At 53.7% G+C, this 27,211-nt stretch overlaps 1 protein-coding gene across 2 annotated transcripts in view; it reads left to right on the top strand.

Annotated features, from left to right (window-relative positions):
• The first annotated feature begins 5,551 nt into the window (after positions 1-5,551).
• The window catches only part of LOC141974840 (LIM homeobox transcription factor 1-alpha-like), a 62,848-nt gene continuing 41,188 nt past the window's right edge, over positions 5,552-27,211 (top strand). The window contains exons 1-3 of one of the 2 annotated variants that reach the window (XM_074934850.1): positions 5,552-5,602; positions 7,674-7,754; positions 17,095-17,281. In XM_074934850.1, the coding sequence (XP_074790951.1) occupies positions 7,697-7,754; positions 17,095-17,281 (245 nt within the window). In that variant the 5' untranslated portion in view covers positions 5,552-5,602; positions 7,674-7,696. Of the gene's footprint in view, positions 5,603-6,288; positions 6,500-7,673; positions 7,755-17,094; positions 17,282-27,211 lie in introns of those variants that run through there. The other variant, XM_074934851.1, reaches the window with a different exon arrangement.

The following is a 27,211-nucleotide window of genomic DNA, read 5'->3' on the forward strand; positions in this document are numbered from 1 at the left end:
GCGGTGTTATTGAAAACTCCTCCAAAAATCAGTCAACAAAAAACCGACACTTTCCATGGATAACCAAATGATTTCACCTGCACACCCCTCCCCCCCCAAATATTGGAAAATAGATCTTGGAAGATAATGTCCATTTTGTCAAAAAAACAACAAAATTTTCCTGGCCAAAATAAAACTCTTGATGGAAAATTTACAACCAGCTGTAGTTGAAAGCTGTAGGCACCAGATGGTGCCCTTCCGCCCACCGCAGAGCGCTGGAAGTGGAAAGTTGCACTCAGCATAAAGCCAGCTTCCTTTGCTGTCTCCTGCGCTTTCTGTCCTTTCCTCATTGTTCAGTAAAAAAAAGAAATTGAATAGGCTGCAGATTGCAGGCCTAACGGTAAAACTATTTCGCTGGGGGGCTGCTGCTGCCCTGGCACCCTGAGCACTGTCACGATAATAAATAATTAAGTCTTCTCATCAATCAGTCTACAAAGGAGGCGACTCATTACTCCCATTTTACAGACCTGCATTGTACATCCCCTGAGTTCTCAGCACTTACAGCAGCTTACACGGGGTTATTACGTTGCTAATAAAAACAGCCATAGGACAAGCCGTTGCTCTCGAGTTGGAAGTGAAATGGGTGATGGTGAATTCGGAGCCCCTGGTGCTCTGATTTGCAAAGGGGCTGAGCACCCGTCCCATTGACCTTGCAAATCAGACATCCCCATCTCGATTAGGAGGACGCACATGAGGTAAGAGTGGCGCTAACACTGTTTATTAGGTGTGTTACGGGAGCGCCTCGGAGCCCCACACAGGACCCAGGACTCCTGTGTGCTGGACGCTGTACAAAAGATTCTTGTGTACAAAACAAATTAATAATTTCTGATGTACAAAGACACCGAGGGCCCAAGCCTGTATTCCTGGTGAAGGTCTGGGGCGGCAGTCATGTACCCTGGCATAAATCTAAGCTGCTCTGGCTGGGCCTGCCCCTTGCAGCAGCACCTAGAGACCCACTGTGCTAGGCGCTGTACAAGCACAGAGTGAGAGAGAGCCCCAGAGCCAGGCTGGGGGGGGTGTCCTGCTCTTCTGTGTACCATGGTAGCAGGGCCCCCTTGTGCTGCACCTGACACAGTCCCTGCTCTGCAGAGCTGGAAGTCTAAAGGGGCAAGACAGAAACTCAAGGCCCAGAGAGAGGATGCCAGCGTCACGCAGGAAGTCAGAGGCAGAGCTGGGAATTGAACTCAGGTCTCCTGGCTCTGCCCAGTGCCCCAGCCATTAAACAAGGCCTCCCTCTGAGAGGCCTCTGGAGAGCAGCTAGGTTCTAATCCTGGCTGGGGCACAGGCAGCTGTTGTCAAGGCTCAAGTGCCAGGATGAAGGATTTGCGTCGGATCCTTCTCCTGGAGCAAGAATATCTTGCAGACAAGTCTGTCGCCTTTGTTCCAGTTGGAGTTTGAGAGTAAAAGTGAACAGTGGGCTGCGCCTTGCCATGCACCGACCCTGAGCACATGGAGAACCACCCTGTTAAACCCAGGGTTGTGAGTTCAATCCCTGAGGGGGCCATTTAGGGATGGGTAGCTGGGATGGATACAAAGGTGACAGCCACTTTCTACACCCCTTAGCTTGGTTAGGGTTGGGGACGATCCACACTTAGGGGGCTTGGTGCACATGTTAAATACCCAGGCAGCTGCTCTAGCCCAGGGAGCCGATATGCTCTTCCTCTGCGCTTCATTGGTGGACAGCGTTCGCCAGCGAGTTTATACGGGTGAGTCCCCAGAAGGCTGGGGATTGGGAGTGGTTGGCAGGCGCCATTGTCAGAGTCTCCAAGAAGCACAGTGCATTGTGCTTCCTGTACACAGGTGAGACCTTCAGAGGGTCAATCTGCCTCTGTCTCTTCAAGGTGGAGAGAGGCTGTCTGGGGAGCTGGGGCCGGCTGTTACTCTGGCAGGGCCTAGCACGAGTAGGTGGGACTGGATGGGGAGTGCTGAGGTTTCCCCACACACTTCATCACTCACGGGGCGGAGAGGGTTCTGCTCAGCGAGGGGAAGCGGGCTGCGCTTCGCCAGAACCTCCTCCGGCAGCAGGGCCTTCCGCGGTGCCGCCATTACACGAGATTGATCACATGTTAGAAACCTCAGCGCCTTCATCTGTAGCGGCTGCCTGGGGAGAGATTTTGCCAAGAAGCTGCTGCACTCCAAGGCCTGGCAACCGCATGCATTGCAACTGCCAGGGGAAGCATACTTGAAAAGGCCATGGCTGGAACTCTAGCCGGGGGACTAGGAAAGTACCTGGGGGCTACAGTGAGTCAGAGAACGGGCAGGATCGTCTGTGACAAGTTAAAAAAGAAACAGGCAAATTTCACCCAAACTTTTTGGGAAAATTTTCAACAAAACAAAACTCAAAACAATTCAGGTTTGGGTTTTTTGGTCCTCCTCCACCCTGCCTCCCTTCTTCCTCACTCAAAACAGGAGGGAGAGAATGAAAACACACACACACACACACACACACGTTTGCTGCCAAAACATCTAAAACTTTTACTTAAACCAAACATACCATATTTGTTTTTAGATTTAATTAAACAATGGGGTGAAAATGTCTGAGGAGGGCAGCAGAGGTCTCCCAACGCCAGCCTTGGCTAGGCACAGGTTGCGGGGGGCAGGAAATGGTGGGCTGGGGTCACTGCTGCACCCTGGACCAGGCTGCCCAGGCTGCGGGGGTGCGCAGCCCAAGAGACATTTCAGGGCCTTGGTCCCGGGGTGGAGAGCCCCTAAGAAGAGTCACACACCTGTTGCACTTGGGCAGCCTCAGGCAGGTCAGGTCCCCCAGCTGGCCAGGTGCAGGGGCCCCCTCCCAGCCCGGCCTGGGCAGCAGGCTGGGGCAGAGACCCAGGGCTGCGCGGTTACTTCTCTACCAGAAATAAGGGCTCCAGTAAGGTGGCCTTGTGCACCCTGGGGCATCTGACATCCCCACAGGCCAGTTATAGCTCCACCCTCCACCCCCTCCCCTGAGAGGGTCCCAGGGCCCCCGATTATATCCCAGGTAAAACCCCAATCCATGAAACAGAGAGAAGGGTCTCTGGGGAATCATAGAATATCAGGGTTGGAAGGGACCTCAGGAGATCATCTAGTCCAACCCCCTGCTTAAAGCAGGACCAGATCCCTAAATGGCCCCCTCAAGGATTGAACTCACAACCCTGGGTTTAACAGGCCAATGCGCAAACCACTGAGCTATCACCCCGCCCCCAGTGGGGGGGGGAATCTGAGGGGGCACGATGGGGCAAGGTCCAGGGGGCATAAACGGGGGTCGCAGGGAGCAGGGTGGGAGCGGTTCTGGGCTTTCTCGCTGTTGAGAATTTTCTTCAGGTTTTTTTGTGTGTGAGAAAATTTTGGCAAGAAAAACCCTGGAGCCTCCCAGCCACTTCCTGGCACACCCCACTTCATCCCCCCCACCCGCTTTTATCCCCTTCATCCCCCCACCCCCACTGACTTTTATCCCCTCACACCCTCCACACCCCTTCATCCCCTGTATCTCCTATGCCCAGCCCCCCTACCCCTTCATGCCCTCACACCCTCCACACCCCTTCATCACCCCCACCCCCACCCCCACCTGCTTTTATCCCCTCACACCCTCCACACCCCTTCATCCCCTGTACCTCCTATGCCCAGCCCCCAACCCCTTCATCCCCCCACCCGCTTTTATCCCCCACACCCTCCACACCCACTGTACCACCTATACTCAGCCCCCACCCTCTTCATCCCCCCACCCGCTTTTATCCCCTCCACCACCCCACACCCCTTCATCCCTCTGCACCCCCATGCCCAGCCCCCCAGCCTCCTTCATCCCCTGCACCCCATCGCCCCCCACCTTCACTGCTCAACCGCCACATCCCTTCATCCCCGCACCCCCTTTCACACTCCCGCAATCCCCAAACCCCTTTATCCCCCCGTACTCCTCCCACACCATCCCCCTTACCCCTCCATCCCCTGCACCCCCAATTCGCAGCCCCCACACCCCTTCATCCCCTGCACCCCATTGCCCCCCGCCTTCACTGCTCAGCCCCCCAGCCCAGGCACCAGGGAGGGGCGGTGCCCCCTGCAGCCCTAAAGGGTCCACAGCCCTCCGCCCTCCCCCAGTTCGGGTCTGAGCCCAGCCGGGCCTGCGGCTGCTAATTGCGATGAATGGACCATGGGAATTCATGTGGCTGCGCCCTAAACACCCCAGAGGCAAGACGCGGGGACGCGTCCCTGGGCGCCCCCGACACCCCTCGCCGAGCTGCCCCTGTCCCCCCGCTCCGACCCCCCCCCCCACAGGAGGGAGGTCCCGGGATCCGCTGCGGGGCCGGTTCCCGGTCGGTTCTTGTCTCTGCCCTGTGAAGAATAGACCCGGTTTGGGGCACTTAATGCCTGGGGAGGGGCGAGTGTAGACCCGGTTTGGGGCAGTTAATGCGGGGGGGGGGTGAGTGTAGATCCGGTTTCGGGCACTTTAATGCGTTACCCAGCTTCGGTTTGTTACACAAACCGGATTAACCCGAGCCCATCGGATCCGGCCCGTAACGACCGTCGCAAAGCGCCCGGCCGCTGGGCTCGGGCCCTACCCATGCCTATGGGGGATCCTGCCCTTTGCCCCTCCAGCAGCTGCGGCGAGAGGCAGCCACGGAGCAGGGCCGCGCCGTCTGGGCCCTGAGCTGACCGGTCACTCCCCCGCTCCGAGCAGCCCCCGGGTCGCGGTCACACGTGGGGTCTGTCACAGACAGGCAGACCCCTCACCCCGGCTGGCCCGTCTCGCCACAGGTGCCAGCTCTTAGCCCCAGGCTCCGGCCCGCCCCGCTGGCTGCTCGCTGCGGGTGACTCCCCAGGCCGGGATATGGCCCAGTCGCACTATAACGCCCGGCAGGAGCTGGTGCGGTGACCCCCGCGGTGACCCCACGGGAATCCGACGGGTACCGCAGCGCGGCCCCTAGCCCGGGACTCGCTGCTCCTTGCCCCTGGAACCCACAACCAAATGCTCGGTCTGGGCCTGCCCCGGTCTCTATAGACTGGCTGCCGGTCTGTATAACCCGACCCCGGCTTCTCCCGCGGGGCCTGGCCAGAGGCCCACTTCCACCGCGGGCCCTTCACCCTCCTGCCCGCCCCGGAGCAGATCTGCGCTCGGGTCTCCAGCGATTAACCCCTATCGCTCCGGCTCTGTGTGAGACACCGGCTTCACTTCGAATTAATGCGTGTGATCGATCCCCTCGGACTGATAGGAAACGCCCCGCCCAGGAACAGCCTTTAAAAACTCCTTGAATTCTGGTCTCCCTGTTGCCCCCTGCGGAGCCCGGGCCCCGGGGGCTGCAGAGTCGGGTGGGCGAGGATCGCTGGGGACCCCGGGACGCGCGGGCCTCTGAAGCTCGCTCGCTCTGGGGGTGGGGGCGAGGAGGCGGAGGCGGACGGGGCCTGGGGAAGCCCTGGCAGTCTGAGCCGGGCGCTGGGCATGGACTTGTTGTGTCTGGGAGCAACAGCGCGACTTTCTCCCCCTGGATCCTGGCCTCAGACAATAGGAGCCCCCCGTTCGCAGCTGGAGCGGCCGGGGAAGTCTCTGGTTCTGGCATTGCAGCCCGCGCTGGGCAAGCCTCCAAGCCTGGTAGGTGTCGAGATTTTTGTCTGTTCTCCTCCCCGCGTCGCTGCGAGGCCGGGGGGAGGGATACCCATGGGGCGGAGGTCTCAGCTCGGAGGTACTTATCCATGGTTTATGGAGACCCTGGGACACAGCTCCCCTCCTGGCTGGGCGCATCCCTTCCCGTCCCCCAATTTTCCTGCGGTGCGTGGGTATCCCTGGCACTTAATTGGGGTTGAAAATTCTCCAAGGCTGCAGCCGCCGCCCTAGCTCAGCGGTGAGGGGCGCGAGCCATCTCCGTGCTCCGCCCGTCTGTCCCAGGCAGGTTCTGGTCTCTCTGCGGTGCCGGGGGGAGAAATCCCTGCTGGGGGGGCTGCCCTGCAGGAGAACAGGGTGTAAATCTGCACACGCGGGCGGAGCAGCCCCGAACTCCCGGCTCCAGGGAAACCAAGAGCAGAAACTCCCCTGGACTTGGAGGGAGCCAGGATCTCACCTCCCGCTATTAGAGCTCCGGGGTCCCACCTGCGCCCGGAGAGCAGGGACAAAGCCAGGCTCGCATGCGGAACCGGGGCCCGCAGCGCAGCCAGAGCCCCAGGCAGCAGGCAGCGACCCGCCCCGGTCTGCGGGCAAGTCCCAACGGAACGAACCAAGCCGAGCCGGGACCGAACCGGGGGCTTCGGCCACTGAAACCCGGCAGGCTCGTGAGCGCTGGGGGCCCGGGGCTCGCCCCGAAATTACTGCGGCGACAAGCGAAGCCCGCGGGCCCGGGAAAGCTCCGCACGAAGGACACCAAAGCGCCGGGTATTGGGGTAACTAACCCGAGAAACGAACGAAATTTCGTTGGTTCCGATTCCGCGGCCCCGGCCCGGCCCCGTTTTCCGGAGAGCGGCGGCTGCGGGACCGAGGGGAAGGACGCGCCTGCAGGTGAATGCGGCTCGCGGGAGCGGGGCTGGGGGCCGGGGGGCGGCCGGGGGGCTGCGGGGAATTGACCCGGCCGGGGCCGGCCGGGGCTAGCGGGCTCCGGGGCGCAGGGGCGGAGAATTCGTTGTGGTTCCATTAAAGCGGCACCGCGGGGCTCGCTTGACCCAGCGGCGCCGGGCGGGTCGCGAACCAGAACCGCGGGCATCGAGCCGGACCCAGCGAGCCCTGGCGGAGGAAGGAGCCGCCCGCGGGGCGCTGCCCGCCAGGGATCGGGGTGGGTAAAAACCCAGCTCGGCTCCGGGGATTAAAGCAACAGGCGGAAACGGGGGGTGGGATTCTCCCCGCCCCAGGGCTGGGGGCAGAGAACCCCACGTCCGAGCCCGTTGCCCGCCCCATATCCTACCCCGGTAACCCGCCCGACGTCAGACCCAGTTATCCGCCCCACATTTAGCCCATCTTAACCCTCATTATCCGCCCCATAACGAACCCATCCTGCCCCATAACTTGCCCCTGTAACCTACCCCACCAGCCACCCCATCTTTCCCCCCGCCCGCCAATCAACCCCATCCCGGCCCCGATACTCCTCTATCTCCGGGGCCGATCCATGGCTCACTCGGGGCGGGGGGGGGGCTGAACCGGGGTAACCTCTGGGGGCTCTTCCCCCCACAGGGCTCGGGGAGCCTGGAGGTCGATAATGGTGGCGGGGGAGGTTCTTTATTGCCCAGAATAATGTAAAGAGATTAGGGGACTAACGTGTGCGGTGGGAGAAGGGGCGGACGGACGGGGGGATACAGGGCGGTGGGGGACAGACCGGGGGACATGGTGAGCTGTGGGGGACAGAAAAGAAGATTCGTGGCCAGGCAGATGGGGGACAGGAGGGGCGGTGGGGATGGACAGATGGGAGCCACGGGGGGACAGACCCGCACAGGCTGGGGAGGTTGGACTTCGGGGTTAGGTTCCGCCGCCTCCTTTCCTGCGGGTCTCCCCCTGCAGCTTCGCTCCCACCCCGGGAGGTTCGGCTGAGAAACCCCCTCCCCTCCAGATCAGGGGATCCTCCTTCCCTGCCCCAGGTTCCCATGCCCCCCTCCCCCGGGGCACCTGACCCCTCCCCAGGCCCAGGGCAACCCCTCCGGGTCCCAGTCCCGTGCCAGAACTAAGCCAGTCTCTCCCCCACCAGGTTCTCCCCAGCGCGGCTGGAGCATGAAGACCGAGGAGGCACCATCCTGCTTGCAGCAGGCCACCCCGGTGCTGGGCTTCGGTGAGTGTCTGTATGGCCTGGGGCAGCCGAGAGACAGACCCTCCTCCCCGGGCAGGGAGTGGGCTGGCTGGGTCGCCCCCCATCGCTGCTGACTGCCCGGCGTCCCCCGTCTCAACCCAGAGCTGTAGAATAGAGCCGGGGCTTGTCTACACGGGTGCTGCTGATGGATTCGGTGTTTGCTGTTACTGCTCCAGCCGCGGGGTGCGGCAGCCCCCCTTAGTTCCAGCACCGCTGCTTGTCTACACACAGACTGGCGCTGAAAGAACTACGTGGCTTTGAGTTCACACAGCCGGTTAGTTTGGTGGAAGTCTGGGAGTGGGGCCTGAGTGTTTTCCACACGAATTGAGCGATGCGGATCAAGGGGAGAGGGCTCAGAGAAGGGATAGGAGGGTGATTACAGGGCTAGAAACCTGCCCGTGACAGATCTGTGACGGCAGGGGGGTAAGGCAGACTGACTAAGCGATGCCTGCGGGCCCTGATTTAGTGTTACCCGCAAACACTGTTCGTTATTTAATGTGGAGTGTTTAACAAATGTCCATGTCTTCTGTTGGTGGATTTTGTGGTTTGTGAAAATAATGCAGTTCATCTTTGTTAGGGTGTGGGGGAGAGGTAAGGGGGAGCCCCAAAATATTCCAGCTGTGCGCCCCAAAGGAGCTAATTCTGCCTCCGGACAGACTCCTCTCGGTAGCTTATCAAAGAGAAGGTTAAGGGGCGACTTGATGCGAGTCCACAAGTGTCTGCTGGAGGGCGGAAATTTGATAATAGAAGGCTCTTCACTCTGGCTGTAGCAGATCCAACGGCTGGAAGTTGAGGCTAGACAAATTCAGACCGGAAACCAGGTGCACATTTTTAACAGGGACGGTGATTAACCATTGGAGCAACTTGCCAAGGGTTGTGGGGGACTTTCCATCACTGGCCATCTTTAAATCGAGATGGGATTTTTCTAAAAGATCTACTCTACATCCAGCCCAGTTATTGGACCCTAAAGCAAGAAATGACACAGGGAACTCCTGTGGCCTGTGTTTCACAGAAGGTGAGACCAGATGACCCCGTCCATTCTGGCCTTAGAATCTATGAATTAATTTGGTAAGGAATCGACAAACTTACATTGCAATGGGACTCTTGAAAGCAGTTTGCCCTTTAAATTAATGCTGCACATTTTGCTGGTTGAAAAGGAGTACTTGTGGCACCTTAGAGACTAATCAATTTATTTGAGCAATTTATTTAATCAAATAAATTGGTTAGTCTCTAAGGTGCCACAAGTACTCCTTTTCTTTTTGCGAATACAGACTAACACGGCTGTTACTCTGAAACCTGTCATTTTGCTGATTGGAACTCATTTGCCATCTTGTCAGTTCCCAGCTCAGAACAGGAACAAGAATTTTAAAATCTCATGTTTTTAACTCAAATGGCTGCATTTTTCTACCCTTTAATTTTAAAGCCTTGCAGTCGGTAGGATCCAAAATGTCAGAGGCTTGTTTACTTCCAGTTTCAAGTCCAGCCCCTTCTGAGGAGGTTGTGACTACCAGGGATTAGATGTTATACAGACAAGCAGCATTCCCACTTATACCCTTCACATCTTTTATCCTCCATCCCGCGACTGGATTGTTCTCTTTACGTTTTCTTAAGTTATTGCTGGGTGCTTGGCCTTGTGCCTAACAAAACTCCAGGTGTGAATTATTGACCGTGCCCTGAGCTCTCCTGCTCGCATGGCCAGTGTCAGTGAATCACAATACAGGCTGGCCATGGGCAGGGCTCTGTGGCATTCCACATAGCGTAATCCTTGGCAACAGGCTCACTTGGTCATTTAATAATCTAATGTAAAGTGTGTTTTGAACAAGGAGGGGGAACCTCGCAGCATCTGAAGTTTTGTGGCTCTCTTTAGTTCTTAGAGCTAGCTCAAGTTCACATACCTTTGTTCTTCATTTAAATATCTGTTCCTACTCCCTCCCCCCAAAAGCTATTTAAGTATTAAAGAATCCCCCCAAATCCCCTAACGGGGAAGCTTATGGTTTTTGTAAGGGGTTGCAGTCACCACAAAACCCAACCACAGAAAGTTACACACTATACAGCTAATGGGACGAAAACAGAGCTGGTTTGAAATCTTGCATTGAAACCGTTATTGGACAGAAAACTGGGGTTTTGACCAAATGAAAATGTATGTGGACAGCATCTCCTTTCCACAGAAAACTTTTGCTTTTTGTCAGACAAACAAAAACACCAACCACCACCAACAGGTTCTGGAGTTTTGATGAAAAGTCAAATATTTCCATGGGAACACAAAAATCCATTTTTCCAACCAGTTCCAGACAAAGACCACGGGCCATATTTTCTGAGGAACCCAGCCTGGGCACTTTTGGAGCTGAGCAGAAAATCTGGTCTCTATTTAGGTGCCTGGATGGGAAATGAGCTCTTGAAAATCTGTCCCCAGTTGTGGGTGCTGAGCCCTTGGGAATCCAACCCTGGCAGCTATTTTTTCATGAAAATTTTTCTTTCTCCCCCCTGAGTGGGACATGAACCCTTGGGTATGTCTCCACTTCAGATTTATCGAAACCTGAGTTAATTCTGCTCCTAGCCTAGCATGAGTGAGAGCAGCCATACACAAATCTGGCACTGGAACTGTGTGATTGTTAGCAGGTGAGGAGCTGACAGGCCAGCCAATTTGAGTTACAAGTCCTGCCACACTTGAGTTAAGGGGGTTTTGTGAATGGACAGGACTCAAGCTAGGGGCAACTCTTGAGCTAATTCTGCAGTGAAGACAAGCCCCTACTGTCCTCTGCGTTTGAGCCAAGCTTTCAAATCCACAGTGTCTGTCAGTTCCAAAGTAGGCGAAACGAGATCCCTCAGCCTTAGTGACCGGTGAGTATCGCGAACAGGCTGGCACGTTTCCCCACAAAACCACAGGGAACCTCCCCTGACACCCCATCCTGACCCCTGCTGGGCAAGCACTAAAACTAACACCACCGCCTTGCCCTTTCTGCTTTAAATGGGACCTTCCTTGTTTGTGAGGGTTTAGACCTGAGCCTGACCCCGCTCCTGCAAAGTGTTGTCTACACTACCCCCAATCCCTTAGGTGTCTCTTTGAATATTTAGGGATAAGCAGCCTTGGGCCCTGATTCAACAAAGCATGTAAACATGTACCTCATTTTAGGCAGCTGCTTAAATCCATCCCCATTCAGCAATGTAGTTATGCACATGCTTAACTTTTTGGCACATGCTTAGGTCTCATGGAAGTCAAATGGAACTTAAGCATATGCCTACAGTAAGCAGGCGCTTTAGAGGTCGGCTGAATTGAGGCCTTAATGCTTCTCGGTGTGCATTGTGCAGTTTCACTGCGCTCTTGCAGCTGGTCTGGTACTGAAGTGCTGCAGCTCTGTCCTACATGACTGGCAGTAGCAGGTCCAGCGGCTCAGAGCGTTGTGGCTGCATTTCATTTGTTTTTCTTCTAAAGGTGCATCAGGTCCTCTCTTCTGAGCTGGCCGAGTGTTTTGAATAAGAAAAAGGTGTCTTCAAGTTAGACAAGCACAAAGCAAACAATTTTAAAGATTTCTTTTTTAAACTTATTTGATCATTCAAAAAGAGCCCCTCCCCACAAATCATAGCCCCTCCCTCCCACATTCTTTTGGGCTGCTAGGACTCCCTCATTGCAACCTGGAGTGAATTTGTCCTGACTGAATTTACTTGCTTGTGATGACAAGGCTGACAGGCCCAGTGCAGCTAAGGGGAGTGCTAGCAATAATGAGTTGGAGGAGGAGGGACCATTATTAATTCATTGGATTACAGCACCAGCCCCCACTGTGTTCTAGACCCCTTCCATACAGCACGGGCCCTGGCTCTAAGAGTTTATACTCTCAAGTCCCAGTCATGCCATGTGAGGGTATCAGTGCTTAATCTGTGCCAGGGCTGAGCTCCGGCACCTCTGGGCTTGGCAGTTCATAGTCCCGGCATCTCTGGACTTACTGTGTCAGTTATGAATGTAAAAAAATTGTTTGAGCCCCAGCACCTCTTTCCTTACAAATTAAGCCCTGCAGGGGTCTGCTTGCACGGTGCCTATTGCAGGATCAGAGACAGTGAGTTCAGGCAACAAAGCTCACGGGACAAACCACGCAATCATACTTCATCTAGTAAAAAAACCCCATCCAATCTCCCACTGCCATGCTCTAGAGCCATTATTAAGTGGCTACGTTCTTACAGGCTTTATGGTAGAACTGGGTGACCTTTACAGAGAATCCTTTTCATGATAGGTATTACGGTAGCGCTGAACGGTCCCAGCAGCAGAGACAGGGAAACCCGCCTATACACAGACGTGTGGCTTTAACTACCCTGGACTAACTACTGTATCCTGGGTGAGCTGAAGCAGCGCGGCCCCCCTTCTGGATGCAGTTCTGACAACATACATGTGCGTACGCAGGTGTAGCTGGGTGTAGGTTCTTACACCTGCCTCATCCCTGTGCTATCTGATCGCCTTCCCATAGTGTGTTAGGCGATGCGGCTAGCATCTGTCACTTGTTTGGTTTTTTATCCTCTTCCCTGGCAAAATGAGCTCATGACATATATTATTTCGGGAGCACAGGTGCTGGAACGAGGGGTGCTGCAGCACCCCATGACTTGAAGTGGTTTCCATTATATACAAGGTTTACAGTTTGGTTCAATGGCTCTCAGCACCCCCCACTATAAAAACTGTTCCAGCCCCCCTGTTCGGGAGGGTGTGTTTACACCCCACACGCACCTGTATTGCTATGTGTTTGTTAGAGACATACACCTTGCACTGTTCCCCTAAGGGAAGGGAAGTAAGCTATCCTGGTATAACTGTGTTCAGCCAAGGAGTTGCATTGGTATAACGCTATCAGGAAGAAGTCACACCCCTAGCCGCTACAAATAGCGAGTGTGGAGCAGACCTTGGTAAGAAAGAGTCCCATCCCCAAAGAGCCTATGGGCTAAATAGACAAGACCAGCACAGGGTGGGAAGGGAAATGCCTTGCCACCATTCATCGCAGGGAATAGAACCTCGATCTTGTGGGTCCCAGTCCAGTCTAGTGCTCACCCCACTAGGTCATGCTACCTCCATTACTCCGTGGGCAAGATGTTTCCCTTTGGATGCTGAGGGGATGGGGGAGGGTTTATAGGTTTTATTCCCTCCAGCTGGCCCCGTCCTCTGATTTGCAAGCCCCAGGGTTTAGTTCAGAATGTGTTTGAATCTGAAAGCTGTCGAGGGCTTGGCGTAGTTCTGAATGTCAGTTGATGCTGGCAGAGCCGCGCTCGGGCAGCCCTGCTCAGGAATGGATCGTACGGGCAGCTTGTTTGCAGTGGCAGGCAGCAGTTCAGCGGAGGGGGCTGGCTCAGGTCCTAGTGAGTCTGAACGCAAAATCTAACAGGGGCTAGCAAGTGGGGTGAGTAGCCGCCTTCACTCAGGATCCTCAGTCTCCCAAGGTGCCAACTACGGTAATAAGCCCTGATGAACCCAATTAATGTTACTTACTGTGAATGATTTCTCCTGGTTTTATGTAACAATGATAAGGGTACCATTAAAGGCTAGTGATGGGCCAGTAGCTTAGCGCTAAAGAGGATCCTAGCAGCTGCCTTGTCTGAGCCTGCTCAGAACTGGGCTGGGCTGAGCTCAAGCAAGTGTCTTGGACCATTTTGCAGTTGTATGTGGGTCTGGTACTCGTGAAAGACTCTAGCTCTTGCTACAACTAGACATAAAGAAGGCAGACACTTTACAAATTGCCCCTCCACAGGTTCCAAATGGCTACACTTTGCTCCACTCTTCCAGTCGTGCGCTTCCCACACACAGCTGTTCCGCTGCCCCTGAATCCTGACCCACAGTCCCCTGTTATTCCAGCCTTGGACTCCTCCCCCTAACTCTTCAGATGCCCCTCAATCCTGACCCCCAGCTCTCCTGCTATTCCAGCCCTGGACTCTCCACAGGGTGCACAGAGCTCTGTAGGGTTGTGCTGCTGAAATGCAATGAATGCTTAACTGTACTCACTTCTAGGCTCCTCTCATGTGGAGTTTGGTGAAAGGAAAGGGGGGGAAGGATGAAGGAAGAGGCAGTGGGAGGGGCAAGAAATTGGGGTAAGAGGAGCTGGAGGCAGAAGAGAGAGAGACGTAAGAGAAAACATAAAGATTAAAGCAGGGGAGAGAACAGAAACAAAACACAAGCAGAGCAAGCCTGAGTGAGTAATGCTCCAGGAGAAACCAGAGGCAGGAGGCATTCCTTCCTAGAACCCTGATTCATGCCCCCAACAGTGGCAGAAGCATTGGAGCAGTGTTTACAGTGTATGTGGGAGGAATTCTCCGGGAGGAGCAGACCTGGCAAAAATAAATACATACAAATAAATCAAGCCAGGTCACTTAGTGGGAAATTGTTGCAAATTAACTAAAAGGGTTAAACTGAAGTGGATTCATTAAACTTAATTAAATCCTTGTGTGGATGCTGGTATTCAAAGTTAAAGTGATCTTAACTCAATTCACTTCACTAAACCAAATTAAGGCCAGTTCCATTCTGAATAACAGCATCCACGCAGGGATTCAATGTGGTTTAACTAAGCCACTTCAGATTCACATCTTTTGTTAATTTGGATTAATTTTCCTGGATGTCTGTGTAGACAAGCCCTCATCAAAACTACTGCTCCCAGATTGTGGTTAGACTTCCCACACACCCTTTTTTCAGACTACTTTAGGCACTGATCTGGGGAGATCCTGAACTGCTGGACTCCAACATACAGGCAGTAAAAGAGCTCAGGAAGCCATGGAGAGGAACAGGGCTGCGTTTCTGTTAGCTGCCACTTTCCCAAACCATCCCAGCACTGATATTCCTCCATCAAATTGAGCTGCTTCCCCTGCTCTCACTTCCCTCTCCCAGGCTACAAGAATATCTGCCCATCTTCTTCCATACTGGCAAGCAAGTGGCTTGGTGAGAGCCTGGTGGGGAGGCAGCTCCTGGTGGGGAGGCAGCAGAGGTTGTTGCTGCCGTAGTAAAGAATCCTGCTTAAGCAGCGAGATGCAGCAGGAAATGATTGTCTAACAACAGAGGCTGGGACAGAGCAAGGGCAGTGTCAGGCCAAGCAGGGTTAGGGCTCTCCCAGCACCTGCCTTTGAATCACAGCTACGGTTTGTTTCTATTGCAGTAACACCTAAAGGCCCCATTGTACAAACAAATAACAGAGACCAGGCTGGGCCCCAGAGACTTCCCAGTCTAAGATATGATGCAAAATCTGTAAAGCACAGAGCCTGATTCTCCATTACCCTGCACCAGGTACTGTGATTTACCCCAGTGCAAGGACGTGAGGGTAGAACGCTACCATACTGGGAGAGTAACTTTTTACACTCACTTTACACTGCAGAAAGTGAATGTAGGAGGTGCGAGGGGCCAAGGAATCAGGCTCCTGGATTCGAGCCTGGCTCATACATCATCAGAATTGTTAGTTAGAGAGCCAGTTGCTTGGGCAGGCTCTGTCTTCTGTCACACCCGTTGCAGAAAAGTGAATTGTGACACTGCTGAGTGCAAGGGTCCTGCACAGGTGTTGCTGAGGGGCTGATTTGACCCACAGAACCTTTATTATTGGAGGGTGCGTGACCAGGGCTGCCTAGTGTCCCTGCTTGCCTCGCAGATCCCCTAGGTAGTGAGTTTTGCAAGGCTGGAAAATCAACTCTTCCCTTCTGTCTTTGCAGACTGCCTAGAAATCCCACAGCCCACTTCCCCCAACGCTGTGCGCATGGCGCCCCTTTCCAAAGCAGGGCTGCTTCGCGTCCCCAGATAAGAGGGGCAAAGAGCATCTCTGAGGAGGGAATTCTGTGGCCTTTCTTTGTTGGACACGCCAGTTCTCTCATGACTGCGACATCCCTAGTGCTCACATGGGGTAAAACTCACCCTGACCAGGGCCCAGCGGGAGGCCTAGACACCTGCGTGTCCCCCATGCAGGCCCCAACACAAGGCCTAGCTCCCAACCCTTGCTCTTGGGCAGGGCCCACCATCAGGCCTGTCTGACCCCGGCAGGTCCCAGCAAAAGGCCCTAGCCCCACCCCTGCCCCTGGGCAAGGCCCAGCATGAGGCCTAGGCCCCACTTAAGCCCTTACAAAAGGGGTAAATGTCACCTATGTGACTAGCTGGCACCTCTCCCACGCCCGCAGCAGGCTCTGGGTGAGCTCTGCCCCACGAGCCTGCCCAAAGGAAGATAAAAGAACAAGAGGCTGGTGAAGGGACAGGACAAATCAAGGGTTTAAAAACCTGAGCAGCTCAGCATGATGGGTGGGGAAACAGTGCACTCGGCTAAGGTACTTCGTACCTGCCTGGCTCAGCCTACAGCCCAGATTCAATGCGCCAGATAGCGTATTTATTACCCACGCGCACGCCTCTACCTTGGAGTTATCGCAGGGAAGCCTTTGAAGGGTAGCCATAGATTTATGTGATGATAACACCCAGGGGAAAAAATCTCAAGTCTCTGGAGCTCTCGCTATTTTAACTGGTTTAGCACCGCATCCCCCTGTCTGGGATTAATCTGGCATACACCTGGGAGGCACAGGCTGGCTGTTCAGACCCAAATCTGACCTCCTTCCAAACTCTTATTGTAGATTGTCAAAAGTACTCAGCATCCAACAGCTCCTCTTGAGAACAGCAGAGAGCAACCACACGTGCATCCCTGAGAACAACAGAGCGTGCATATATTACGCCATTGAGAACTGTGGCAAACAGACACACACACACACACACACACACACCCATCACCACTGAAAACGGTGGGAGCTGCTGGGAGCAGATCACTTGGGAAAATCTTGCCAATGGTGCAAGTGACACTCGGGGCATTTTCAGCCCCAATGTGCTGGTATTATGTGACTACCAAGTCCTGAGTGTAAGTGCTGGGTACTCTTGAAGATCTAGCTATTACAGTCCAGAGGGGATGGTCTTCTGCATTCTATATTTCTCTTTAGTGGTGGATTTGGGGGACAGGGGAGAGGATTTTTAAAAATGTACTACCTGGAAATTAGAAACCAATCCTGTAGATGCCATATATTTTTGTGGGACAAACTTTTTTACAAGATTGTAAAAATATGTGCCCAATACAATGTTCTCTCTCTCTCTCTCTCTCTCTCTCTCTCTCTGGGTGCACGTACAGCAATTGACACGAGTAACACATGGCTCTAAAAACAAATTTAGCGCAAACATGAGGCCTAGGCCATGCTTAAATCCAGCTTTGGCCCTTGAAGCCGGATTTAAGCAGCACCTAGGCCTTGTGCTGGGTCTCCTCCCCAGGGGTGAATTCCACCTGAGCAGCACACATCCCCATTTGGAAACCAGTCCTCCTTCATGTGGCTCATTCGCCTTTTTCTCTGTTGCCAGGGTCAGACTCCAAAATGCGGGAGGTTTGTGCCGGCTGTGACATGCCCATCTCCGACCGGTTCCTCCTGCGAGTCAACGAGCGCTCCTGGCACGAAGGCTGTGTGAAGTGTGCCGCCTGCCTGCAGCCGCTGTCGGGCACCTGTTACTGTCGCAACCGGCAGCTGTACTGCAAGCATGACTATGAGAAGTAAGTGCCTCTGGCTTTGAGTTTGGTTCCCCCCACGTGACAAGCTCTGGCTATTGTGTTTGAGGCTGCCATTAAGGGGGAAGCCAAGCAGAGAGAACAGGTGTGAGATGGATTCCTGGAGATGGGCTGTGAAGAAGAGATGACTGTAATGATATGCAGCAGGGGATAGGACACGTAGGATCAGGTTATGTATATTGCAGTAGTATCTAGAGGCCCATTGTACTGGGTGCTGCACAGACCCAAACAGCAGAACCCCTATTTTACCAAGTAATTGGAGATAATAAAATCGAACATATCAACATTACAGCAGGTTCAGTGCATAAGCTGCAGTATGGAGCACTGCATCACTTTCTGCTTGCCCTTCAAACCACTGCAAAGCACTTTCCAATGCACTGAAGGTATTGGACTGTGAAGGGATGTCGACTTCTTCACTATGACTTTCACTGTGTCATGTATTTTTTTTCCACAAGAGAAGGAAGAATGGTTGGTGTAACTTATTGTTCGTAAGATTGGTGTGCATAAAATCGGGGTTCTGTTGTAGTGAGAGACCATCCCTGCCCTAAATAGAATAGAGCTTGTCAAAATTTTTCCAGTGGGACAGTTTTCCATTGGAAAATGCAAATTCAACACAGTCGAAACATCCACGGCAACATACAGTATCAACTTTGTCAAAATGTTTATAGAAAAACTATCAGAGCACTTCATTTTGATTTTATTGTTTCTAAAATAGAACGGCTGAAATGAAGCACTTTGATAAGGTCATTTTGATCTTTCCAAAACGTTTCCAAAATGGAAATTTTTCACAGTGAATTTTGAAATCTTGATGTTTTGTTCCAATTAGGATTAAAGGAAATTTTAAAATGTCAGAATTTCCTGAGGAATGGAACTTCTGAGTTTCGACCAGCTCTAAGATAGACAAGATAGTAGGGGAATAGAGGCTGCTCGTGATTTGCCCAGGATCATGGAGCTGGGACTAGAACCCAGGAGTCCCTGACTCACACTGGTTCAGCGCCCTTCAAATCAGTGGGCATGCACCAGTGCAACTCTGCTGTAGGCCCGTTGCTGAGTTGCAAATGCAGAGAGAGAGAGATGCGACGGGATACTAGAGAATACCATGCACAGTAAGCAGCTGGCTCTCTGTGGCTCTATGCCTGGTTCCAGATCGGAACAGAAGCATTTTGCATAGGCGTGATAGCATGAGATTCCAGAGCAACAGAGACCCAGGCCCTGCCTATCTGAGCAGAGACAGCTACTAACAAAGACCTGGAACCTTCTGCCCCTAAGGGGAAAGTTAGATCTTCCAAAGAGCCGGGAGGGACAGGGATGCATGCAGCTGTGCCATCCTGCGGGAGCTGAAGTGCATGGAGTTCCCTTAGTTTAAAAGGGAGGGAGCTGCCAGTGAGGAGACCAGGTTCTGGTTTGGAATTTGATCCCCAACTTTGTGGTGCAAAATGGCACCGTTCTATTGACATTCCAGGCAGGCTGCTAGATCTGTTTGTTTGCACCGGCTCCTGGTGAGCACAATGGAGCTTGGAGAGGGCACTGAGCTGTGTTTCTGCTTTGCTTGCCGGATGGTAGTTGGTTTGTCTCCCCCCTATGGAGAGGGGGTAGAGCCACCTGGACTGTTACTTATAGACTCTGTTTTGAGTGGCTGGCAAGGGCTCCAGGAGCACAGAATGGGGCTGCTCTGCTAGGCTGGTTATGGGTTATTTTTACATTTTGTAGATTAAAGTAGGTGCCAGAGTAGGAACCAGTTCGGGCAGGAGCTGTATTGTGTGTATCTGGAAGCAGAGATGGCGTTTCTGCCAAACGAAAGCGTGTTTGTTGTTGTCACAAATGTGTAGTTAAAATGTTACCAGTTCCCTCAAGGAAACACAGGTAGCTGGTGAAGCAGCCTTCCCGTCTGTCTGCGGGTTACTTCGCATGCTGTGTGTTGCAGTCCCAAATAGCCACTTCTGCATGTTACATCCCCAAACAAATCTGGGATGAGAGAGCCTGTTTTTGAAATTGTATTTGTACATTTGTAATGGAGGCAGAAGCCCAAACCATGACAATAAGGGATTTGCACTTTGGCCCACCTGTGAACACCCGTATTTTTGCAGCTCCTTCCACAGCCTCCTTCCCCCAGAGCTCCTGCTCCCACCATCCAGCCCAGAGACACTAGGGGTAGAACCTGAGCTCCATTTAATAGAGCCGTTGAAAGATTTTTCTCTCCTAATATTAAATAAACCTGGAATCCGAAAAGAGGAAAATGGAGACACAAAAAGGGAATAAATTTGGCAATTGGCACCAAGAGGAATCCAGCTATTAGTTGCCTCAGAAATGTCTATAGGCGAGTATTTACCGCTGATCCACCTTTGTCAGCAAGACCCAAGCTCTAGGGTTCTTGACAGCCTCTAGAGATACGTTTTTCCTGTATTTGTACAGCGCCTAGCGCAGTGGGGTTGTGATGTGTGGCTAGAGCGCCCAGGCACTACCTTAATACACCTAATAAATAATGTACAGCCCCTAGCACAGTGGGGTCATGGTCTGTGGCTGGAGCACCTAGGCACTACCATAATACACCTAATAAACAATGCACAGCACCTAGCGCATGATCCATGGCTGGAGCACCTAGGCCACAGGTGGGCAAACTACAACCTGTGGGCTACACCTGGCCCATGGGACCATCTTGCCTGGCCCCTGAGCTCCTGGCCCGGGAGGCTAGCCCCCGGCCCCTTCCCCACTGTCCCCGCTCCCCAGCAGCCACACTGCTGCATGGTGCAATGCCCTGGGCGGGGGCGCTGCAGAGCCCGGCCTGACCCAGTGCTCTGTGCTGCGTGGCACGGCTGCGCTGCCAGTCACAGGTGCTCCTGGCAGCGCGGTAAGGGGGCAGGGAGCAGGGCGGGGGGGTTGGATAGAGGGCAGGGGAGTTCGGGGGGTGGTCAGGGGCATGGATAGGGGTCAGGGCGGTCAGAGGGCGGGGAACAGGGGGGTTGAATGGGGGCAGAGGTCCCAGGGGGGCAGTCAAGAAGGAGAGGAGGGGTTGGATGGGGTGGCGGTGGGTGGTCAGGGGACAGGGAGCGGGGGGTGGGGTGGGGGGGGCAGGGGTCCCAGGGGGGCAGTCAGGAAGGAGGGGGGGTTGAATGAGGTGGTGGGGGGCAGTTAGGGGCAGGGGGCAGTTAGGGGTGAGGGGTCTGGGGGCGGTCAGGGAGAGGGGGTGGTTGGATGGGGCAGTGGGGGGCAGTTAGGGGTGGGGGGTCCAGGGCCAGTCAGGGGACCGAGAGCAGGGGAGGTGGATGGGGCAGGAGTCCCGGGGGGGCCATCAGGGGGCGAGAAGCAGGGGGGCCGGATGGGGGGGGTGGGCCATGCCTGGCTGTTTGGGGAGGCACAGCCTCCCCTAACCAGCCCCCCATACAATTTCAGAAACCCAATGCGGCCCTCAGGCCAAAAAGTTTGCCCACCCCTGACCTAGGCAGTACCGTAATACACCTACTAAACAATGTACAGCACCTAGCACAGTGGGGTCGTGGTCCGTGGCTGGGGCTACTAGAAGCTACCGCTGTATAAATGAACACTACCAATACCTGAATGGCAAAGCTCTTCTTCCTTGTCTTTTAAAAATAGTAACTCAATAATTCCTTGGTTTCAGAGTAGCAGCCGTGTTAGTCTGTATTCGCAAAAAGAAAAGGAGGACTTGTGGCACCTTAGAGACTAACCAATTTATTTGAGCATAAGCTTTCGTGAGCTACAGCTCACTTCATCGGATGCAGTTTCTTCTGCAGTTTCCACAGTATGCATCCGATGAAGTGAGCTGTAGCTCACGAAAGCTTCTGCTCAAATAAATTGGTTAGTCTCTAAGGTGCCACAAGTACTCCTTTTCTTTCAATAATTCATTGACGCCATCCAGAGGCTTCTGATGACTTTCCTAACCGAGAAGAAAGATAGTGTTGTGGTGTAAGCACAGGACTGGGAGTCAGGACTCTGGGTCCTATTCTCAGCTCTGCCACTGACTTACTGTGTGACCCCCACCTGGTGCCTCAGTTTGCCCATTTGTAAAATGGAAAGGAGGATCCTGATGTCTTGCCTGGCTTCATTCAGATGGACCGAATTCCTCTGTAGCAGGGGAGGTTGGAAAGCAAGGTGGCACCTGCTATCTCTTCCCCCAGGGAGACCCCTGGATCCCTGGCGGTCTCTGTTGTGATGGTTTCAGGCTGAGCTCCAGATTATTAGCAATTTGTGCATTTAAATTTCTTGCAGTCTGGAAGAACTTGGGGCTGGCCAGGCTGAGGTGTCGGGAGCTGGCTGGAAAGGAGTTAGGGGGTGAGCTGTGGGGGCACAGGGTGGGGTTATTCCTGAATTGCCAACCAAGAGCAGCACAGAGGTATGAAGGGGATGCAGGGGACTCTGCTCCTTTCCCTTAAACACACTGGTCCAGCTGGGACACAGCCATCTGTAGCCACGTCCGCACTGCAAAAAGAAAAGCCCTGAGTTTTTGGGCCCTGTGGACATGGGTGGGACCCTTACCTTCCTCAAACTAGGGCTGCTCCAGGGGCTGCCAGCCCTGCATGGCACGAACAGTGCACTGAGCTCCTGCACAGGGAGTGCCCCCCCATACATACCAACCCCATCCCATAATTCCCCTCTCTCCCCATCCCCACATGGGCCCCCAAATGGCTCTTCAACCCCACATATACCCCAACAACCCTCCACCAGCCCCCACCTATCCTGATGACCTCCCCACACACACACACACATCCCAGCGGCCCTGACATACATCCCAATCACCGCAGCCCCCAACGTCTCATCCCCCGATCCCAACATCCCCCACTTGCTCCCAATCCCTCACCCCGCAGCCCTCCAACACTCCCCACTCATCCCATAACCCCCCTACAACTCACCCCCGCCCATCACTTAGTTCTGGGACATTCCTGGCCACTCTCCAGCACACCCGTCCCGCTTCCCGGCTCAGCGCACCTCTCCTGTCCCAGCCTAGGGCAGCTCCCCCAGACCCTGGCTGCCCCTGCAGTTGCATGGCTCCACACCCCTCAGGTTTGGCCAGACTGCCGTCTATCCTGATGGGGGCAGGGGAGGCAGCCGGCCCGAATCTGAGTGAGTGGCTGTTGCAACCTGTTGCATAGGGTTGCAGTGCTGCTCAGTTGGCTCTTTCCCCTAGTGGTCGGGGGCCCCCCTGAGACGGGGTCCCTGTGAAAGTGCACTAAGGGCACATGGGTTAATCTGGGCCTACAAAGAGGGGTGCTGTTGCATTACTTTAGCAATCTCCATGTTAAATCCTAGAGGAGACGAGGCACAGGTAGTTCTAACCCTGATGCTGCTAGTCAAGGCCAGTCCATTACCCACCGTGACCTGGCAGCCACCATGCATGCAACTTGCAAAATGTATTATTCTTTTGGGGAAGTGGGGGTGGGGCGGGGTGAAAGGCCATTGGCTCTGTTAGGTCTTGGCTCTGGCTCTTGAAGGAGGGTACTTTGGGGAGCTGGTGCATAGGATGTTCCCAGTCCTGCTGCCCCTACCTCCCTTTCCTTCAACACGTCTGGAACAGCGATAAGCTGGAAGAACCTGATGGGAGGAGAGGGGCTGCTCATCCCTAACGGGGCTTTGAATGATTAACCAAAGCTGCAGCCTTATGACTCCTCACGCTGGCCAAGTGGCAAAGCTCCATGGAGCGGGTCAGGGGAGATCCTGCAGGAGGTTATCTCCCTGTGAGGAGCACTTTGATCACGGCTATAAGCATTGCAGCTGCTTTGGGCGGACACTTGGCTCTCCCCTCCCTTGCAGCGTGGGGGATGATTCAGAGCTTACATAGGTTCCTTATTTCCTGAGGCCAGAGTTGAAATAACCATGGTGACATTCGGCCAAACTTTAAGAACCCAATCAGTTACCAAAATGACTTTGAACTCTCCCTCTGCCCCGTTCCTCGGCCACATTGTCAAGACTTGGGGTATCTGTGTGAACCACAGCTTCTCCTTTGGAATTGGCCTGGACATACCAGCTGAATAGGGCATCTGTGACGTCAACTGGGGATGTCATGAACCTTGCAGCTCAGCCTGGAATTTGTGACATCAGGTAGTGTCACCATGGCAGCTCCTGATGTCACAAAGACCGGGCTACAACACCACTGAATGAATCAGCAGGAGAAACAGGGCAAATGCAAGGTGGAGAAGCAGTGGGGTCTGGTGGCTAGAGCAGGGACAGGGTTGGGAGTCAGGACTCCTGGGTTCTCTTCCTGGCTCTGGGAGTGGAGTGGGTGCTAGTGGTTAGGTTAGAGGGTGGGCTGGGAGTCAGGACTCCTGGGTTTCTCTTTCCAAAAATAGGCCTCCTGTGTGGCTTTGTGCAAATCACGTCTCGTCTCTGTGACTGGTTTCCTGGCTGTGCTCTGGGGATAAGAACGGTCACCTCCTGCAAAAGGGCAGGGTGTGCTTAGTCTTGCGGCATTTGCGATCCACAGCTGGGGGGAGCATGTGCTGTTGTGAAAGATGAGAGCGTCTATCTCTGCACAGATAGGTCTCTGGCAGCTGGCATTGCTGGGAAAAGAAATACAGAGACGGCACATGAGGGTTTGGGGAGGCTGCTGGGAAGGAGACATGGTGCTTTGTAAAGTTTCCTGGAGTTTGGCAGCCACCTTTAAAGATTTTTCTTAACGGTCCAATCTTATCTCCTCCGCGCTTCAGAAGAGAGAACACAGCCGCCTCCCTGCCGGTGACGCAGACGCTTGGCAGCAAGCAGGGACAGTAATAAAAATACCAGGGCTTGCCCACTTCCCAGGGTTGGTTAGTCATCAGACACGAGCCAGAAACTGCTGCAGCTGGCCATTCCTCAATGTAAGGGGACACTGTTAACATCAGCTTCTCACAGTTTGTGCCACCCATTCTCCATCACCTCCTCTGGCTGGCTGCTGTTGCTTTATTTCACAGCGCCCACAGCTCTGCCGGATACATCACAGGCTGGTCCCTGCTCAAAAACACTTGCAGTCTGTGGCCCTGAACTTGCACTGGAAGCCAGGGAGGGACTTCAGGGATGTTTAGGCCTCATGTTGCCCTTATGCACTGGGGTGATATTCATCCGGAGGCCAAGATAGGCTCATAGAGCCATCGCCTGGACACGGAGGGTGACTTTCCAAAGGGCTGAGCTCCTTGGAAGTTGCTGAGCTCGGTTGTTGTGTTTCATGCTTTTGAAACCAGGTTACAGGGGCCCTGTGTAAGTGAAGAAAAACGATGTTTGCTTAAACCATGTTAGCTCAGGGCTTACCGGCACACGCATGTTATGCATTTTTAACTGTAGTGGTACTGTTACACTGGAACAACCCGCTCACCCAGTGTGGATGCAGTGATACTGGTAAAGTTGTTTATACTGGTGTAGGTTATTCTTATACCAGAAAGGAAGTAACTGATACAGGTGTGAGGTACCTTTATCACTGCATTCACACTTGGGGTAGTACCGGTCTAACTCTCTAGGTCAAAATCACACCCCTAGCTGACATAATTACACCAGTACAGACACTGTGTGTGGATCTGGACCTAGGCTACACCAGGACCAGCACTTTAAAGGTGTTAAGACACTTTTTTCATCCTCTAGACAGAGCCTGAGTTAGGTGCCTAAATACGGGGTGTTTTCAAATGCATGTTTGGGCAACAAAGTCATAGATGCCTTTGAAAATCCCATCTGTAAATCATTATTTAGGAACTGAAATAAGCCTCTAAGGGTAAAATTTTCAAAAACGCCCAAGTTCCTTTTCAAGAGATTTGGGCACTTCGGAGCACTGGCTTTCAAGGAAACAGACTTTTTTGACAACGGGACTTGGGTGCTTTTGAAAAATTCACCCTTAGAGGCTTATTTTGGTGCCTAAGTAATGGTTCATGCATGGGATTTTCAAAGGAGTCTATGGGAGTTGGTGCCCCAAGTCACTTCTGAAAATGAGACTTAGGCTCCTTAGTCACTAAGTTTCAGACGAGCAGCCGTGTGAGTCTGTATCCGCAAACAGAACAGGAGGACTTGTGGCACCTTAGAGACTAACCAATTTATTTGAGCATAAGCTTTCGTGAGCTACAGCTCACTTCATCCGAATAAATAAATTTGTTAGTCTCTAAGGCCACAAGTCCTCCTGTTCTTTTAGTCACTAAGTGGTTTTGAAATCCTTCGGCACTCTTGAAGATTTTACCCTAACACCCTTAGGCTCACAGGCTGCTATTTTCAAAGGAGTCTAACTTCCAACCCTCATTTTTTAAAATCTTGTCCTCCTGTGTTTGTATTCTTAGCCTTCTTACATGTACGCACACGCACAAACCCAACCCCAGTGTTTTGGCCAGGGACTGATCTGGTTTGCAGAATCCAACGTCACCATGGGCAGCAGTTTAGACCATGGCTGTAGCGTGTTGACCCAAAGGGGAGACCCGTCTGGCACATATCCCTCCTTATGTGAACTGCGCAATAAGAGGAAAATGCTTTAATGGAAAGATAAGCCAACAGCTGCAGCTGAACGTGGGGGAAGGAACGGGCTGTTGATCTAGAGATGAAATGTTAAGCCCGAAGATGGATGTTGCTCTCCGGTCCCTATCATATAAAACCACAATCTGAAGGCTTTTGTAAAACTCTCTCTTCCCCTTTTGCTTGGGGCCCCGCCAACTATCCCAGCGCTTCGTTTGGGCACCTGCCCTGTAAATCCCACTCTGTGCAGCTCGTGTAAATGGTATCAAACAGCAACAGTTCGGGGGGAGGAAAATACTCTCCACTGATGATAAAGTGGCTGCAACGGCTCGGTCCCGGGCGCCTTGTTTACTTTGAAGTTTGTTTTGTGGGATGACAGGCGATGCGGGGGCTGCTGGGGAGCTGTCAGGAGGGATCTGAACCGCAGCCTCGCTCTGGCAGGCATCCTTCTCTCCTCCGCGCTCTCCCGCTGCCCATGTGGAGATGATTTGCTTGTCCTCTTCAGAGATACCGGCTGAACTCGGCTCGAACCTGCCTTGCCAGGCACTCCATCGCCAGGCTGCTCTCACGTGACCGGTGCAGCTGAGCACAGAGACAGAACCCCTGAAATGCCACCTCAGCCCCTGGTCTTGGCTCTGGCCTCTGGGCCCAGAGAAGTCTATTTGGAGTTTCTCTGATGTCGACTCTGAAGGCAGAGAGCCAGGGACAGCTGACCAGCCAGCACGTCCCAGAGGGTGCCTTGGCCCAAGTCCCCTCTTGGTGCCTAGATTCCGCCCTTTGCATTTTCTCAGAGTTGCAGAGTATCACATGACTGGCCTGGTGCAGTTCTTGGGGCTGGGGACACCTGCCTCTGTGGCATCCAGGGCCGAGCCCCAGCCAGAGGCAGGACACTGGGCTTGATGGGCCAGTGGGCTCTTCAAGGAGGGCAGTGAATCCTTCATGTTGTCACTTTACAAACCTCCTGAAGATCACCATAGAGTTCCCCTCATTTCCTAGGGGGCTGTGTAGGCAGAGCTGGGGCTGGGATTGCAGGGGGACTGCGGGTTGGAATTGGGGGGCATTGGCAGAGCTGGGGTGGGGAGCTCAGCTTCCTTTGCCTTTCCTCATTATGCATTCTTTGGGCCTGCACCTCCCCTCCCTGGGGAGATACCAGGCCTTTGTTCGGTCCTGCACAGGGACACTTTGTGCTGGGCTGGCCCAGCATCTGTAAAGGGGGCGGGTGGGAGCAACCCGACACAAGCAGGGATCTTTCTAAGCTCGGGATGAAAGGGAGCAGCAAACACGTATTCTTCTTGTTGAAGCCTGGCTGAAAAATACGGAGAATCCCCATGAGCCTTGGGGAGAGGTGGGCCTGGGGCGCTGGAGATGCAGCAATAATCGCACCCAAATGCCTGGTGTTCATCATCTGCAGTGTGTGCGGCTTGGTTCCGTGGCTTTCAGCACCCCTGGACGGGAACTTCTCATACTCCAGGACGGTGCCATGAGGTGGAGAGACTAGGCAGGGGG

This window comes from Natator depressus, chromosome 20 (genome assembly GCF_965152275.1).
Source record: "Natator depressus isolate rNatDep1 chromosome 20, rNatDep2.hap1, whole genome shotgun sequence".
Taxonomy (NCBI): Eukaryota; Metazoa; Chordata; order Testudines; family Cheloniidae; genus Natator; species Natator depressus.